General features: G+C 51.2%; 1 protein-coding gene across 1 annotated transcript; it reads right to left on the reverse strand.

Moving 5' to 3' along the window:
- Window positions 1-1986: 1986 nt before the first annotated feature.
- TRIM50 (tripartite motif containing 50) lies at window positions 1987-9958 on the reverse strand. Its single transcript, XM_027527924.1, has 6 exons — window positions 9312-9958; window positions 6203-6298; window positions 5253-5483; window positions 5129-5151; window positions 4297-4421; window positions 1987-2886 (listed from the first exon to the last, which is right to left on the reverse strand). Exons 1-6 carry the CDS (start codon window positions 9708-9710, stop codon window positions 2297-2299), a joined length of 1464 nt encoding a protein of 487 aa, XP_027383725.1. The 5' UTR covers window positions 9711-9958; the 3' UTR covers window positions 1987-2296.
- Window positions 9959-15996: the final 6038 nt, after the last annotated feature.

The raw sequence follows: 15996 nt of genomic DNA on the forward strand, positions 1-15996 counted from the left end.
GTGGGAGCGCAGAATCTGAATCTGGGCTTTCATGGCACTGTTGAACACACTTTCTTTCTTGGAAAGCTTTGGCTTCTATGCCTCCTCTGCTGGCATTCCCTCCCATCTCTGCCAAGGTCTAAGTGTCCTTGGCCACCCTGCCTAAGTTGCTCCCCTAGGTTCTGGTGTTCCATTCTCTGACCTCCTTTCCATCAGTCTGATATTTTCTCCCCTGGGGCAGACTCAGCCTTTTCCACACTTGTTCGTACAGGACAAAGTTAACATCCACTAAAGTAGCATAGATGCATACCCTCCACCCCAACCAACCCCTTCCCTCATCTCCAATCCCAGCTGCAGCATCCCATTTTGTTTTGCTGGCTGCACTGCATGGCATGTGGGATCTTATTTCCCAGACCAGGGATCGAACCCTCGCCCCCTGTATTGGAAGGCAGAGTCCCAACCACTGGACCGCCAGGGAACTGCCCCCGCTGCAGCATCATCCTTTTTGAACCTAGATCCCTGCAGGCTCTTCTCTGCTAGTGTTCCACTTCTTTCAGTTTAAATGCCAATTCCACATGAAAAATTAACTATTATTTCCTCTGTCTCTTGCATATTAGATGTGTATCAGTTAAGATCTTCCTGTTGCAAGCACAAACACTTACTCTGGTTAGCCAACTGAAAGAGAGGATTTATTAAATGGGTGCAGAAGTATGCCATTATGTCCATCATGGTCTGGCTGAAGGCAGGGTGGTGCACACAAGGGAGTCACTGAGGAGAGTTTAAAGAAGGGAATTTTCTAAAAAGAACGGTCAGAGATGAGGAGGCCGACAGGTGATGGCACAGAACTCAGGGCTGGCGACAGCACTGTTCACCACCAGGAATATAGGAAGAGTCGCAGAGAGAGGGGGGACCTTGCAATGCAGAGCCCAGCAGGCAGAAAAGCAAGAAAATAAGTACCTCCAAGTCCCTTCTCCTGTCCTGGGATCTCCTGCCAGCCCCTCCCATCAGCTGAACCCAACAGGAAGCCAGAAGTTTGTGCATTCCAGCGAGGCCAGCCCCCTGGGCCATGCAGGATGGAGAGCAGAGGTAGAGTCATGAAATTGAAGGAAGAGCTACACAACCAAACACCAAGTCTGGAAAGCGTCAAGCATGCAGCAACCAAGGCCAAGGCCCAACAGATGCAGCTGATCAAGAGACAACAAGCAGGACTTCCCTGGTGGTCCAGAGGTTAAGAATCCACCTGCCAATACAGGGCACAAGGTTTGATCCCTGATCTGAAAGATTCCACATGCCATGGAGCAACCAAGCTTGTGCACCACAACTCCCGAGCCTGTGCTCTAGAGCCCAGGAACCCCAACTACTGAGCCCGTGCACCTAGAACCCATTCTCCACAAGAGAAGCCACTGCAGCGCGAAGCCTGCCCACCACAACTAGAGAAAGCACGCGCACGGCAATGAAGACCCAGCACAGCCAAGAAGGTTAACAAGTAAATTTTTTAAATTTTCAAAAAAAGAGACAAGAAGCCGCTTTTGATTATTACTCACACAGACGGCAGGAGGAAGATTAGCCAAAGGCAGCAGCTCACGTAGGCCTTGTTGCCCACGCCAGAAAGGATAGTGTGGAAATCAAAGGGCTCATGGCTGTGAGATGCGGCCCCACCAGAGGCCGGAGCTGCTTTTAAAGACCCGAGCATAAAGCAGCGTGCACGTGCGGCAACTGATCACTGCAAATCATTTGACAAGGGAGAAATGACGTCTGTTTTATTATCCTTAAAGTTCACAGTGATGGGGAATTATGTGTGGGAGTGTTTCCACCCTCAGGGGGAAGAGTGATCATGGTTAGGAGGGGCTAAGGGAAGCCTGGTCTTCCCAGGTGGCACGTGTGGTAAAGAACCTGCCTGTCAATGCAGGAGATGTGAGACGTGGGTTTGATCCCTGGGTCGGGAAGATCTGGAGGGGGGCATGGCAACCCATGCCAGTATTCTTGCCTGGAGAATCCCCATGGACAGAGGAGCCTGACGGGCTACAGTCCATAGGGTCTTAAAGAGTCGGACACAACTGAAGTGACTGAGCATGCATGCAACAAGGGAGCCCAGCTTGATCCTTGGACCCCAAGGCCTGGCTCTGCTGGTTAATAAGCAGGTTAATAGCCCAATAGAGGTTAATAAACATGCCCATGGCTACCATAGTTATTCTCCCAATAATAAATGTTTCTAGGGGCACCCAGGCAAAGACCTCCCCAAAAAAGGAAGTCATTGCCTTCGCTCACTGGAGTCAGCAGGACCCCTCAAGCCCCCATGCCAAGCGGAAAGGCAGCCCTACAGCTTGGTGGGCTGCAGTGGGGAGAGGTGGCCGGGCCCGCTGGGTGGTGGCAGCACCATGGGCAGGGAGTTGCTGCCCCTCTCATGCCAGCACGTGTCCAGGATGGGGTACAGCTTGCCCTGGAAGTCAGCCTGGAACGAGTAGAGTGGCCGAAGGTCGTCAGGGCGGTCGGCGTCGAAGAAGGTGAGCTCCCCCTGCTCATAGTGCAGGTAGATGCCGATGCGGTGGGGGTGGCCCGCCACGGGCAGGGGCACCCGGGGGCAGCCGAAGGCCTCATACACTCGGCCCTCCTTCAGGCCGATGAGCCACACACCATGCTCTGGGGACTTGCTCAGCTTGCCCTTGCGGCTGGCCGTGCCCTTGATGACCCCCAGGCGCCAGTCGCTCTTGCTGCCCACCACCACCTCCCAGTAGTGGCGGCCGCAGGAGAAGCCTCTGCTGGTCAAGACGCACGTGCTGTAATCGAAGCGCTCAGGCTGGCTGGCGCGCCGCTGGGCCAGGAGCCCACACTGCACTACCGTGTTGCCCTTGGAGAGCTCCAGGAGCGGGTGGGCCGTGGCTGGATCCAGCTTGAGGGACTCTGGGGCTGGGGGAGATAGAGGGGAGGTGTGTTCAAGGCGGCCAGCCCTGCCCAAGGGAGGCCAGCGGGAAGCCCTGAGCTTCTTGGAAGAACTGAGTCCCTCATCCCTGTATCAACAGGGCCTGGAAAGGGTGGGGCCAGAGCAGGCAACCCCAGTTCTCTGAAGCAGCAAGTGATGCCTGAAGGGTGGAGAACGGGCCACTGTGAGCCCAGGTGTTCCAGCCAGGAACATGGTGAGGTTGGCCTGCCTAAGGCAGAGGTGCCGATGGAGGAACCTGGGAGACAGCCTGTTACGTGGGTGCCTCAGCTCCGCTCCCCAGGGTTTCTGGAGATTCTAACAACTGCAGTGGCTTCTGTGGGTACGCCAGCAGTGCAGTCAAGGACAAACTATCCCAAATGACCTCTGTGCTCGCTGTCAGCTGACCAGTCTCTATCCAAAACGTGCAAACTATGTTCATGGTTCAGAGATTATCTGCAGGTCTTTCTTCTCTCCCCTTTCTTAAAATATATTTATTTATTTGGCTTTCCTGGGTCTTAATTGTGGCACGTGGGATCTAGTTCCCTGACCAGGGATTGAACCCAGGCCTCCTACATTGGGAGAACAGTCTTAACCACTGGACCACCAGGGAAGTCCCCCTTCTCCTTCTCTTATAGCGATCCTGTTTTTGCCTTTGTTGGGTGAAATCAGTCTACTGACTGACTTCCCTCATATGCTAGTAATGAAGGAGTTAAATGTCTGAGTTATTTTTTGGCAAAGCAGCAGCTGCCATTTATTAAGCATTAAACTACACACACCCTCCCAGGTGGCAAGGTGGTAAGGAATTCGCCTGCCAATGCAGGAGACCCAGGTTTGATCCATGGGTCAGGAAGATCCTCTGGAGTAAGAAATGGCAACCCACTCCAGTATTCTTGCCTGGAGAGTCCCATGGACAGAGGAGCCTGGCAGGTTACAGTCCATGGGGTTGCAAAGAGTTGTACATGACTGAGCACACGAATTGCACACATCTATTTAGAATACACAGCCCAGCAAGGTGAGCTCCTTACAGACAAAGAAACTAAGGTTCAGGGACTACAGATGAGGAAACAGGCTTGGGGGCTTCTCTGCCTGCCCAGTGGTTAAGGCTCTGAGCTCCCAATGCAGGGGGTGAGGGGAGGGGTTCGACCCCCGGTCAGAGAACTAGATCCCCAGGCTGCAGCTCAAAGATCCCACAAGCTGCAACTAAAACCCAGCACAGCCAAATTAAAAATAAAAAACAAAAAACAGGAAACCAAGCCTCAGAAATTACACCACTCACGCAGTCACCACTTAGAGATGGAGCTGAGCTTGAGCACCCCCTGCTGGCGGAAGCCCAGCCCTGCGCCCTCACTGTCAGCTGCCCCAGCCTCATACAATGGAAGGTTAGGGTTAGGGCTCACCTGGCAGAACCTTTCGGAAAAGCCTTTTCCACACTGTCAGCTTGATGTCAGCCTGGTGCAGGCCTGGCTTGAAGGAGATGGGGCTGAAGGCACCTTCCGAGAGTCGGGCCTGCTGGAGCTCTGGTCTGAAGTCAAAGGTTCACAGTGATGACAGAGCTGCTCACCCAAGTACCCTAGCCTTGTCACCCATGTATAGGTCCGACCGGCTGAGTCCCTGCTCAGAAGACCATGCACTTGAGAGGCCCATCATGTCCCCCCACCAGCCACAATCTGGGGCCCTACCTCCATCCCGGAAACACTCTGCATTACGCTACACTACGCTAAGTCACTTCAGTCGTGTCCGACTCTGTGTGACCCCATGGTCTGCAGCCCACCAGGCTCCTCCATCCATGGGATTTTCCAGGCAAGAGTACTGGAGTGGGGTGCCATTGCCTTCTCCGACACTCTGCATTGGTAGCTCTCAAAGGGCAGGTCTGGGACCAGCAGCATCACATCACCTGGGCCTTGTCAGAAATGCAAGTTTTCTTGGGTCCCACCCCAGATCTGCTGACTCAGAACTGATGACTGGGGTCCAGGGATCTATGGTTAAAGAGTCCTCCAGGTGGCTCTGATGAGCTGCTTGAAGAGCACGCCTCTGAATCGGGGGGGAACCCCGCCCCCAGCTCCAGCAGGAGTGGAAACCAAACTCAGCCAATCAGATCCTCTGGCTGTTCACTTAAGCCAATGCTTCTAACCCAATTGTCCTTAAAACTAAGGGAAATTGGAAACAAACAAACAAACAAACAAAAAACAGGGAGACACTCATACGGCTCCGAGAGTGCACGGGGAATACCTGGAGGCCATGGCGTGGTACTTCTGGAAGACAAGAGGGAGGCGGGTTAGGGCACCGAGGAGGCCGTACAGAAGCCGTTAGGAAGGGGGAGGCTCTTGGGGACACTGGGGCCTCGTCCGCTCACCCGGATGAACTCATGGTGACTCTCGCTGCCAAACTGCTCCAGCACACCCGTGGCCTGGACCAGCCGCTCCTGGGCGCCCCGGGCCTGCTCCAGCTGCATGTCCAGGGAGGCCACGAGGCCGCGGGTGTGGCCCTCCACCCCCTCCAGGCAGCGGGCCTTCTCCTCGTCCACCAGGTGGTGGAGCTCCTGGAACTCACGGCGGATCACCCAGCTGAAGACATCGGACTCATTCTGGGACAGGGAGGGGCCAGTCAAAGCAGGAGCCAAGGCTGACCTCGTGTCCCCAGAGCCTGGCAGCTCAGGCCTTCCTGGGCCCTTCCGACCGTTCTCGGTCCTCATCCCTGAGTCCGAGGGCTGACTCCTGCTAGGGTGTTCACACCAGGATGCAGCCCCGGGGGAGGGCAGCAGTGGCAGGGGAGAGGCTGGGCCCCTGGTGCCCAGTTCAGGGCAGTGACTCTGACTCCCTCAGATGGAGTGGTGCTGTCTCCCTCCCCGGGGTGAGGAAGATTCACTGAGCTGACTTTCAAGGACGCTGGTCTCCTGCTTCTGTTTCATGACGACCTGTAAGGCCCAGGCTCCACACCCTCTCAGCCCCAAGGGCCCCTCATTTAGGAAAGGCGGTCAGGCTGTCAAGGTCAAACAGACACAGGTGGCAGGGGCCAGGCAGTCATGCCCACGCGTTAAGCTGTTTACCTCCGGGACTTGGGCTCTGAGTTATCTCTGTCCCAAGGACGTGGAGGACATAAGCCAACTTGGAGACAGCCCTGACAACTGTGGTGAATTCCCCCAGGAGCCTGTGTGCTTTTTCCCACCCCGCCTGGAATGCTTTGAAATTCTGGCCTTATAGGGAAGGCGTGGGTTCCTGTAAAGGACAAATCGGAGCTGGGCTCTGCAGGAAAGGGGAGGTGGTTGGCCCTGGGCAGAGGGGCACAGAGGGCAGGGGCACTCACCACAATCCGAGTCCTGTTGTTCACCAGTTTGGCGATTTGCTCATCTACCTTCTTCTGCTCCTGCTTCAGGTCGGAGATGAGGGCTGCTAGCTCCTCCTGGAGGCAAACGGGCCATGGCCCTGTGAGCCACGACCCCTTCACCCTCCCAGCCCCCGTGTCCAGGGCAGGGGGCTGCCCCATGAACACAAGCACTCCCAGTGGAACCAGGGAGCCACCTGGGTACCCTCGACCCCCAAACAGGTAAGACTATTCAAGAATACTCCAAACTGATGGCAGCAACTGCCCAGAGAGAGGAGGGTCTCCTCGTCATCCTTTTCTGTGACATTGACAGAGACGCTAAACGTGGTTATAGCCACCAGAAGTCACCACACAACATCCATGCCGGGCGACTGTCAATCTTAGGTCAGCACTCCCTGCATGGAATGCTGCCCGTAGGGTACCCACCTGGTAAACCTGCTGGGCACCAGCAGGTCCAGAGTTAGTGAGCATTTGATCAAGAGTTATCACAAACAGGCTGGCCCCAAGTGAAGTCAACGGTGTATGCAGCGGCCCAGGTTACACCTGGTGACCCCTCACTCCCTGTGAAACCTGAATCCATCTCTGGCAGCCTTGGGCCCAGCCTGGATTTAGGGCCTCCAGGATGCCATAAACTCACTTCCTCTGGGCTGCCCTGGCCCCATATCCAGCCTAACTTTAGGGGTCCACCAGAACCACCGAGACCACCATGTGGCTGCATGACTTGACGGGAGCCCAGCTGGCCTGTGCCCGTGGGCCGTGCAGAGTATTTGGCTTAGATCGTGCCTAAGCAGAAGTCGGCTGCAAGAGTTTCCGGAAGGGAGCTGAGAAAAAAATAAAACCAGCCTGGAGATGAAGGAACAGAGTCCTTGCTCTCTGTAACAAGACAGCCGAGCTCACAGGAGTCTGAGAAGGGCGCGGCAACAGTAACCCTCCCAAGGCAGAGAGAGATGGGACTAGTTCCTTCTCATCAACTGGGCCACTGTGAGTGGAAACAGATGGCACAAATAAAGTATCTCAAGATCTCAATCCACAGGAGGAAACAGGAATGCATGAAAGAGATCTGAGGGGACTTCCCTGGTTGTCCCGTGATGAAGACTGCACCTTCCAATGCAGGCGGTGCGGGTTCGATCTCTGGTCTGGGCGCTAAGATTCCACATGCCTCATGGCCGAAAAACCAAAACATAAAACAGAAGCAATATTGTAACTGATTCAATAAAGACTTTAAAAATGGTCCATGTCAAAAAAAATTTTTTTTAAAAAGATCTGATAAAGGAACTGAATTTAGTTGCATCAGAGAGGAGTCTTGAAATCATAAAAACCTACATCCAAAAACTAGGGTCCAAGCCCCCCCAGCTCCGAGCCAGAGACGACAAGCTCCCAGCAGTCTCCTTTTCTGCCGGGCAGCCCTCTACTCATAAAACTGGACTCAGTTGCACTGCACTGCAATTTTGCTTCCTCCTTTCACAGCCCCCTACAACTACTCTTGCCAAGGTAACCGACTCTTACTGCAAAATCTGACTGGTTCTTTTCAATCCTGAGCTGCCATTTCACACAAGTGACTTCCATCTTGTCAAAATGCTCTGTTCCTCCAGTTTCCAGAAGACCACATGCAGCCAGCGCTCCTGAGTCCTCTGTGGATTCTTTCTGTTCCCTTCGGGGTTCTCTGCTCAAATCTTAAATCCCGAAGCTCCTGGTGGGCATTCTCAGCGTCTTCCCCATCACCCTGCAGACTCGCTTGGTCAGTCTTCTCTGCACCTCAGACTGCAAAGACCACCTGCATGTAGGTTACCCCCAATCTCTTATTCCCAGCCTCACTCTCCAGTCTACCCTCAGGCAGAGATTGCGCCACATCACGACTGTTTAAACACTTCCAACACTGGTCGTCTGAATAAACCCCTGATCCCTTCTCATGTAACACAGGCCTTTTCATGAGCTGGCCCCTGCTTGGTTCCCCTCACTCCCACCTCACTCTCCCTTGAGCTGCATGGAATAATGTCTAATTCCTCAAATGTGCCATGCCGTTTGCTCCTTGGTCTTTTGCCCATGCTCTTTTTATACTCAGAATGCTTTTCCTCCCCTTCCTTTCAAGTCCTCCTGAGGGTTCAGGTCTCAGCAGTCCACTTCCTCCAGGAAGCCTTCCCTGACCACCCAAGACCATGCAAGAGCCATGTTCCAGCTGGGCTCACCTTTGCCTGTATTGAACCTCAACAGCAGCACCTGACACTCGGGATGGTGTCAGACCCCCAGACTGTGAGTGCTGGCGAAGAGTGAGCTTCTTGCCCACTACTGTATCATGGACACCGGCGCCGCCCAGAGCACATGCTAGAGCTCCTTCCCCACTTGTCTCCCAGGGTTGAAGGGGCAAAGAAAGGCTGCCCAGAGCACCTGGCCAGGAAATCCCGGGAGCAGCTTCCAGGGGCCGCTCTGCCTACACACGCTGATGCACTTCCCTCTTCCTGCCCCACCCGCACCCTCGTCTCTTGAACATTGTCATTCCTTGTCCTTACTCCCCCTGTCCCACTGCTAAACTCTAGGCCGTGTACCCTATGACAATTTACCTCCAAGAGCCCTTCCTTGATTGGTTGTCTGGGGAATAAAAAACTGGCCTTGGTTTGAATCCTAGCTCTGCCACTGACAAACCGCATGACCTTGACTAAGACCCTCATGCGTTCTCTGAGCCTACTTCCTCATTTATAAATACAACAGTAACCCCACTCTTCATAAACCTTAGATAAACAGACTAACTTAAGACGATATCATTATTATTACTCATCTTAAAATGGTGATCTGCTAGTTCTGAGGCAAGGGTCCATGAGGGCAGGAATCCATTGATTCCACAAAGACATTTTGGGCATTTACTACCTGCCCAGCATGGTTCTAGGTGCGGAAACATCCCAGGGGATGAAACTAAGTCCCTGCCCTCACCTGCCTCAGGGTGAAGTCCCTGGAGGGCTCAAGAATCTAACGAGAGCAGCAGAGGAAAATAAAGCTGGAGGTGGAGGGCAGTAGTTTGCGATGCAGAGCGCTCTCTGTCCCCCAGGGCGGCCCTGCCCCTCGCCCACCTGCCGCCCCCAGCGGCCTCGCTGCCCACCTTCATGCGGCTGTAGACGGTGGAGACGGGTGTGACCCGGTGGTGCTGGTGGGCGCCCAGCAGGCCGCAGAGGCCACAGATGAGCTCCTGGTCCTTCTCGCAGAAGAGGCTGAGCGGGTTCCGGTGGTGTGCGCACACCTGGGGCTCCGGGTCCCCGGGGAGCCGCAGGGCTTCGATCACCTTTGCCAGGGAGACGTTGGGTGGGGAGCTGCTGTAGTCCACCTCCTGCCTACACACGGGGCAGCGCAGCTCCGAGGCCAGGTGGTGGGACAGGGACACCAGGCAGCCCTTGCAGTAGGAGTGGCCGCACTGCAGCATCAGGGGCTCCTTGAAGACCTCCAGGCACATGGGACACTGCAGGCGGTCCTCCAGCTCAGGCACGCTCACCTGCCACGCCATCCACGGCGCCCGCGGGGCCAGGGCAGCCTCCCTGGAGCCGGCTCCCTCCACTCCTTTGGCCCCCAGCCCCAAGGGCCCTGAAAGGAGAGGCTGCTAAGGACGACAGCCTTGGGTCTGTTTTCCCATCTTTAAATCAAAGGGCTTAAATGAAAAGAGCGGTCACTTGGAGGTCCAGGTGCCTACATTTTAAACTCAGATTTGGAGGTAAACGTGAAGTGACACTAACAATGCAAGCTCCAGCCCAGCAGGCGTCCTGACCTAGAACTGGGCAGCAGAAACAAGCCAAGGTCTTTCCCAGTTTCTAGATCAGTTCTCAAACCCGTGAGCAGCTGGTAGAAGCAGAGTTACAACAGAATTCCTGAGTCACGCCATCACATATCTCCAGTGAGCCCCAGAAATCTGTGCTTACAAGAGACACCCCCCAGGCCATTTTGAAGCAGAGTTCTGTCTTAGAACAATACTGTCCAGGAGCTGGGACCTTGGAGCTCTCTCCTGGGCTCCCACCCTGCTCCCCTGTAAAAACTGATTGGGACTGAAAAGCATCTCACCAGAAGTCAGCAGTGGCCCCAGGGAGAACCCCCGCACTGGCCTCTCAGGATCCTCCGAGCCCTCCAGCGGGGCCTCACACCAGCAACACTGACTCGGTCCGCTCGGCCTTCTCTTCTCCCCAGGATGGGATGGCAGGTGCAGAGACCTGGGATTGTGGCTGGACACCTGTTCTACCTAGTCTCTGCCCCTTTCCTCCTCCCTTTTCCCAGAAACGCCCCATGCCCTCAAGGTCGCTGAGAATCAGGTGGAGGCTGGGCCACATCACGGGACTAGGGAGGGAGCCTCTGCTCGGCCAGCTCTGATAACGGCGGCACTCAGGTAGTCACCTTGGCCAGGCCTGGGGGAGGGTCGGAGACAGAGGGACCAGGTACCCGCTCACACCTCTCAGACCCCAAAAGGGAGTGGACTCGTGCTTTGACTCAATTCTTTCTAAATCTGCATGTCTCCCTCTCTCTCTTTAGAATTCTGAAGATGTTCTTGCTTCCCTAGATTTTAAAATTGATGTATACCTTCTATAAAGTGCACAAATGTTAACCATACGCTTGAAGTACAATTTATACACGTGCATGCACTCTCAAGGTCAAGATACAGAGGACCAGACTTCCCTGGTGCTACAGTGGACAGGAGTCTGCCTGCCAATGCAGGGGACCCGGGTTCTAACCCTGGGCCGGGAAGATCCACGTGTCACGGAGCAGCTAAGCCCACGCCCCACAACTACTGAACCCGCATACCCTGGAGCCTGTGCTCCGTGCACAACAAGAGAAGCCACCACAGCGAGAAACTCGGGCACCACGAGGAAGAGGAGCCCCTGCTCACCATACCTGGAGGAAGCAACAAAGACCCAGAACAACAACAACAACAAAACCGAAGTAATTAATTAAAAAACAAAGATACAGAGAAGGTTCTGGGTTGGTGACCGTACCCACGTGCTGGGAGGGTGCTGCACCCCGGTTCATGGGAACCCAAGTACCTGTGCTCTGGACTCTTCTGGATCTCACCCTACATACCTCTTCATCTGGCTGTTCATTTACATCCTTTATAATAAACTGATAAACAATTTTTTTAATATCAAGCTATAGAACATTTCTAGCACCCAGAGGCTTTATCACATGTCTCTGAGTCAGAACCCCTAACAAAGGGAGCCGCTATCCTGATTCATATCATCACAGATTAATGTGGCCTGGTTTCCATTTTTTTTTTTGTCTATGCTGGGCCTTAGTTATGGCATGTGGGATCCAGTTCCCCGACCAGGGATCTAACCTGGCCCCCTGTATTGGGAATTCAGAGCCTTAGCCACTGGACCACCAGGAAAATCCGTGGCCTGGTTTTGAATTTCAAATAAACAGAATTATCAATATATTCTTTTGTGTCCAGGTTTTTAGTCAACATATTGAATAATTATTATTTGGTTTTTTATTTTTATTAAATGCATTTTAATTAAAATCTTTCAATGGTTTAACACAAACATAAACTCAAAATGGATTAAAGACCAAAATGTAAGACCAGAAACTATGAAACTCTTAAGAGGGAAATATAGGCATAACACTTGACATAAATCAAAGCAAGATCCTCTATGACTCACCTCCTACAGTAACAGAAATAAAAACAAAAGTAAACAAGTGGGACCTGATTAAACTTGAAAGCTTTTGCACAGCAAAGGAAACGATAAGCAAGGTGAAAAGACAACCCTCAGAATGGGAGAAAATAATAGCAAATGAAACAACTGACAAAGGATTAATTTCCAAAATATACAAGCAGCTCATACAACTCAAGACCAGAAAAACAAACAACCCAATCAAAAAGTGGGTAAAAGACCTAAACAGACTTTTCTCCAAAGACACACAGATGGCTAACAGACACATGAAAACATACTCAACATTGCTCATTATTACAGAAATGCAAATCAAAACTATAATGAGTTATCACCTCACACCAGTCAGAATAAAGTTGATAAAGTGAAGTCACTCAGTTGTGTCCAACTCTTTGGGACCCCATGGACTGTAGCCTATCAGGCTCCTCAGTCCATGGAATTTCCCAGGCAAGAGTATTGGAATGGGTTGCCATTTCCTTCTCCAGGGGATCTTCCCGACCCAGGGATTGAACCCAGGTCTCCCACATTGCAGGCAGACGCTTTACTGTCTAAGCCACCAGGGAAGCTGGTCAGAATGGCCATCATCAAAAAGTCTACAAACAATAAATGCTGGAGAGGGTGTGGAGAAAAGGGAACACTCTTGCACTGTTGGTGGGAATGTAAATTGACAGCCACTATGGAAGACAGTGTGGAGATTCCTTAAAAAACTAGGAATAAAACCACCATACGACCCAGCAATCCCACTCCTAGGCATATACCCTGAGGAAACCAAAATTGAAAAAGACACATGTATCCCATTGTTCATTGCAGCACTATTTACAATAGCTAGAACATGGAAGTAACCTAGATGTCCATCGACAGATGAATGGATAAAGAAGATGTGATATATATACACAATGGAATATTACTCAGCCATAAAAATATTACTCAGTTCTAAAGAGGTGGATGAACCTAGAACCTATTATATAGAGTGAATTAAGTCAGAAAGAGAAAGATAAATATTGTATTCCATTATATATACAGAATCTAGAAAAATGGTACTGAAGAATTTACTTTACAGGGCAGCAATGAAGAAACAGACATAGAGAATAGACTTACGGACATGGGGAGAGGGGAGGAGAGGGTGAGATGTATGGAAAGAGTCACGTGGAAACTTACATTACCATGTGTAAAATAGACAGCCAACGGGAATTTGCTATATGGCTCAGGAAACTCAAACAGGGGCTCTGTATCAACCTATGGCTTGATACCTATGGCTGATTCATGTTGAGGTTTGACAGAAAACAACAAAATTTTGTAAAGCAATTATCCTTCAATAAAAAATACATTAAAAAAGTCTTTCAATGGTTTAGAAAGATAAATATTTTCTAAATATTTGTTATACAGTCAATAAATATTTTGGTTATACCATATTATGCATTTCACAGGAGTATGGTGGGAAATCACTGAATGGAAAAGACAGAGGTGGGTATTAAGAAACAAGGATCTTTGGGCCAAAGATGCCACCGCCACTGCAAGTCTAAGCACTCATGTCTGTAGGAGGGGTAGGGCTGCTACTCCAGTGACAAGCTAGACCGAGGGCTGGTATAGGCAGGTAGAGAGTCAATTTTATTGAATTCAACAAATAGTTATTGAGAACCTCCTCAACTGTGCTCGGCTTCAGCACAGTTGAGCACTGTGCTGGGTGGCTCAGATGGTAAAGTATCTGCCTGCAATGCAGGAGATCCGGGTTTGATCCCTGGGTTGGGAAGATCCCCTGGAGAAGGAAACAGCAACCCACTCCAGTATTCTTGCCTAGGAAATCCCATGGACCAAGGGGCTCCATGGGGTCACAAAGAGTCATGACTGAGCATCAAACACAGAAAACAAGACAAAGCTTCTGTCCTTTTGGAGTTTATAATACATAGGGGTAGGCCACAAATAAATGAGATAATAGAATAGTGTTATATATATATATATAATAAAATGCTTTGCAGGAAGTAAATGGTGTGATAAGAGGCAGATGGGGTGGCAGAACTGTGAGGTACATTTTATTTTTATTTTTTATTCAAATTTATTTAATTGGAGGCTAATTACTTAACAACATTGTATTGGTTTTGCCATACATGAACATGAATCCGCCACAGGTGTACATGTGTTCCCCATCCTGATCCCTCCTCGCACCTGCCTCCCCATACCATCCCTCTGGGTCATCCCAGTGCACCAGCCCCAAGCATCCTGTATCCTGCATCAAACCCGGACTGGCGATTCGTTTCTTATATGATATTATACATGTTTCAATACCATTCTCCCAAATCATCCCACCCTCTCCCTCTCCCACAGAGTCCAAAAGACTGTTCTATACATCTGTGTCTCTTTTGCTGTCTCACATACAGGGTTATCGTTACCATCTTTCTAAATTCCATATATATGCATTAGTATACTGTATTGGTGTTTTTCTTTCTGGCTTACTTCACTCTGTATAATAGGCTCCAGTTTCATCCACCTCATTAGAACTGATTCAAATGTATTCTTTTTAATGGCTGAGTAATACTCCAGTGTGTATATGTACCACAGCTTTCTTATCCATTCATCTGCTGATGGGCATCTAGGTTGCTTCCATGTCCTGGCTATTATAAACAGTGCTGTGATGAACACTGGGGTACACGTGTCTCTTTCAATTCTGGTTTCCTTGGTGTATATGCCCAGCAGTGGGATTGCTGGATCATAAGGCAGTTCTATTTCCAGTTTTTTTAAGGAATCTGCACACTGTTCTCCATAGTGGCTGTGAGGTACATTTTAAATGCACCTCATTTAAAATGTACCTCAGGCAAAGGGGGTAGCAACTGCAAAGGACCTGAGGCTGCAAAGGGCTCAGTACAGCTGACCCTTGAGCAGGATGGGGGTTAGTCTTGACATATTTTAGTCGGCCCTCTCCATCCATGGATTCACCCAACCACGGATGGTGCAGTACTATGGTATTCACTGTTGAAAAGTATCCCTGTATAATTGGACACTTGCGATTCAAATCCCTGTTGTTCAAAGGTCAACAGTATTTACGAGATCCACCAGAGAGGAGGCTTGGGTGGCTGGATCACAGTAAGTCAGAGGGAATCCCAGAAGACGAGGTCAGAGGGGCTGGCAGGGAAGGCCTGGTAGACCAGAGCAAAGGTTTGGATTTAATTTCAAGGGCGGTGGGAGCTATTGGTGGGTTTAAAGCAAGGGAATATGATCTGATTTATATTTTTTAAAGATCTCTCTGGCCACTGTATAGATATGGATCATAGTGGGTTGAGCACCTGGGTGGATGGACAGTGATGCCAAGAAGATCAAGGTGAAAAAGGCAGATGGGCGAGTCCAGAGTCAGATGCCTGAGAACAAACAGGTGGATCGACTGAGTAGCCCAGCGGTCTGCAGACTTCAGTAGAACTAAGAATCACCTGAGGGCTAGTTAAAACAGAGGCTTCTCGACCCGGCTCCAGAGATGCTGATTCAGAAATACGGGGATGGACCCACTTCTGTCCCAATTTTCAAACGTTCCCAGGCAACACTGCTGCTGCTGGTCTGAGCACTACACTTTCAGAGCCACTGGAAAAGTCAACTGGACTCAAACACATGGAGCCCTGGGGCCTGGGGCGGCTCTGGGCTGGCTGGGCATATCACATATGTAAACCTGTGGGAATGGTTGGGCTCTCAGGGATTGGGAACTGAGAAGGGTAGGGGTCCCCAGACAGGGCCCTAAGAAAGCTAATATTTAGAGATCAGGAACAAGAAGATGACTGAAAAGGGACAGCTGGGCTGGTAGGAGGAAAATCAGGAGTGTGTGGTGACCAGGGAAGTGTGGCAGGAAGAATGACTGCCCCAAGGACGTGTGTGGGTTAGTCGCTCAGTCGTGTCCAACTCTTTGCGACCCCATGGACGGTAGCCTGCCAGGCCCCTCTGTCTGTGCAATTCTCTAGGCAAGATCTCCTCCTCCAGGGGATCTTCCTGACCCAGGAATCAAACCTGCGTCTCCTGCATTGCAGGCAGATTCTTTACCATCTGAGCCACCAGCCAAGCCCCCTGGATGACCATGCCCTAATTCTTAGGATCTGTGAATATGCTTCCTTAGACGGCCAAAGGGACTTTGAAGATGTAATAATTACAGTCATGGAGCTGAATTATCAT

Source organism: Bos indicus x Bos taurus, chromosome 25, assembly GCF_003369695.1.
Source record: "Bos indicus x Bos taurus breed Angus x Brahman F1 hybrid chromosome 25, Bos_hybrid_MaternalHap_v2.0, whole genome shotgun sequence".
NCBI classification, from domain to species: Eukaryota; Metazoa; Chordata; class Mammalia; order Artiodactyla; family Bovidae; genus Bos; species Bos indicus x Bos taurus.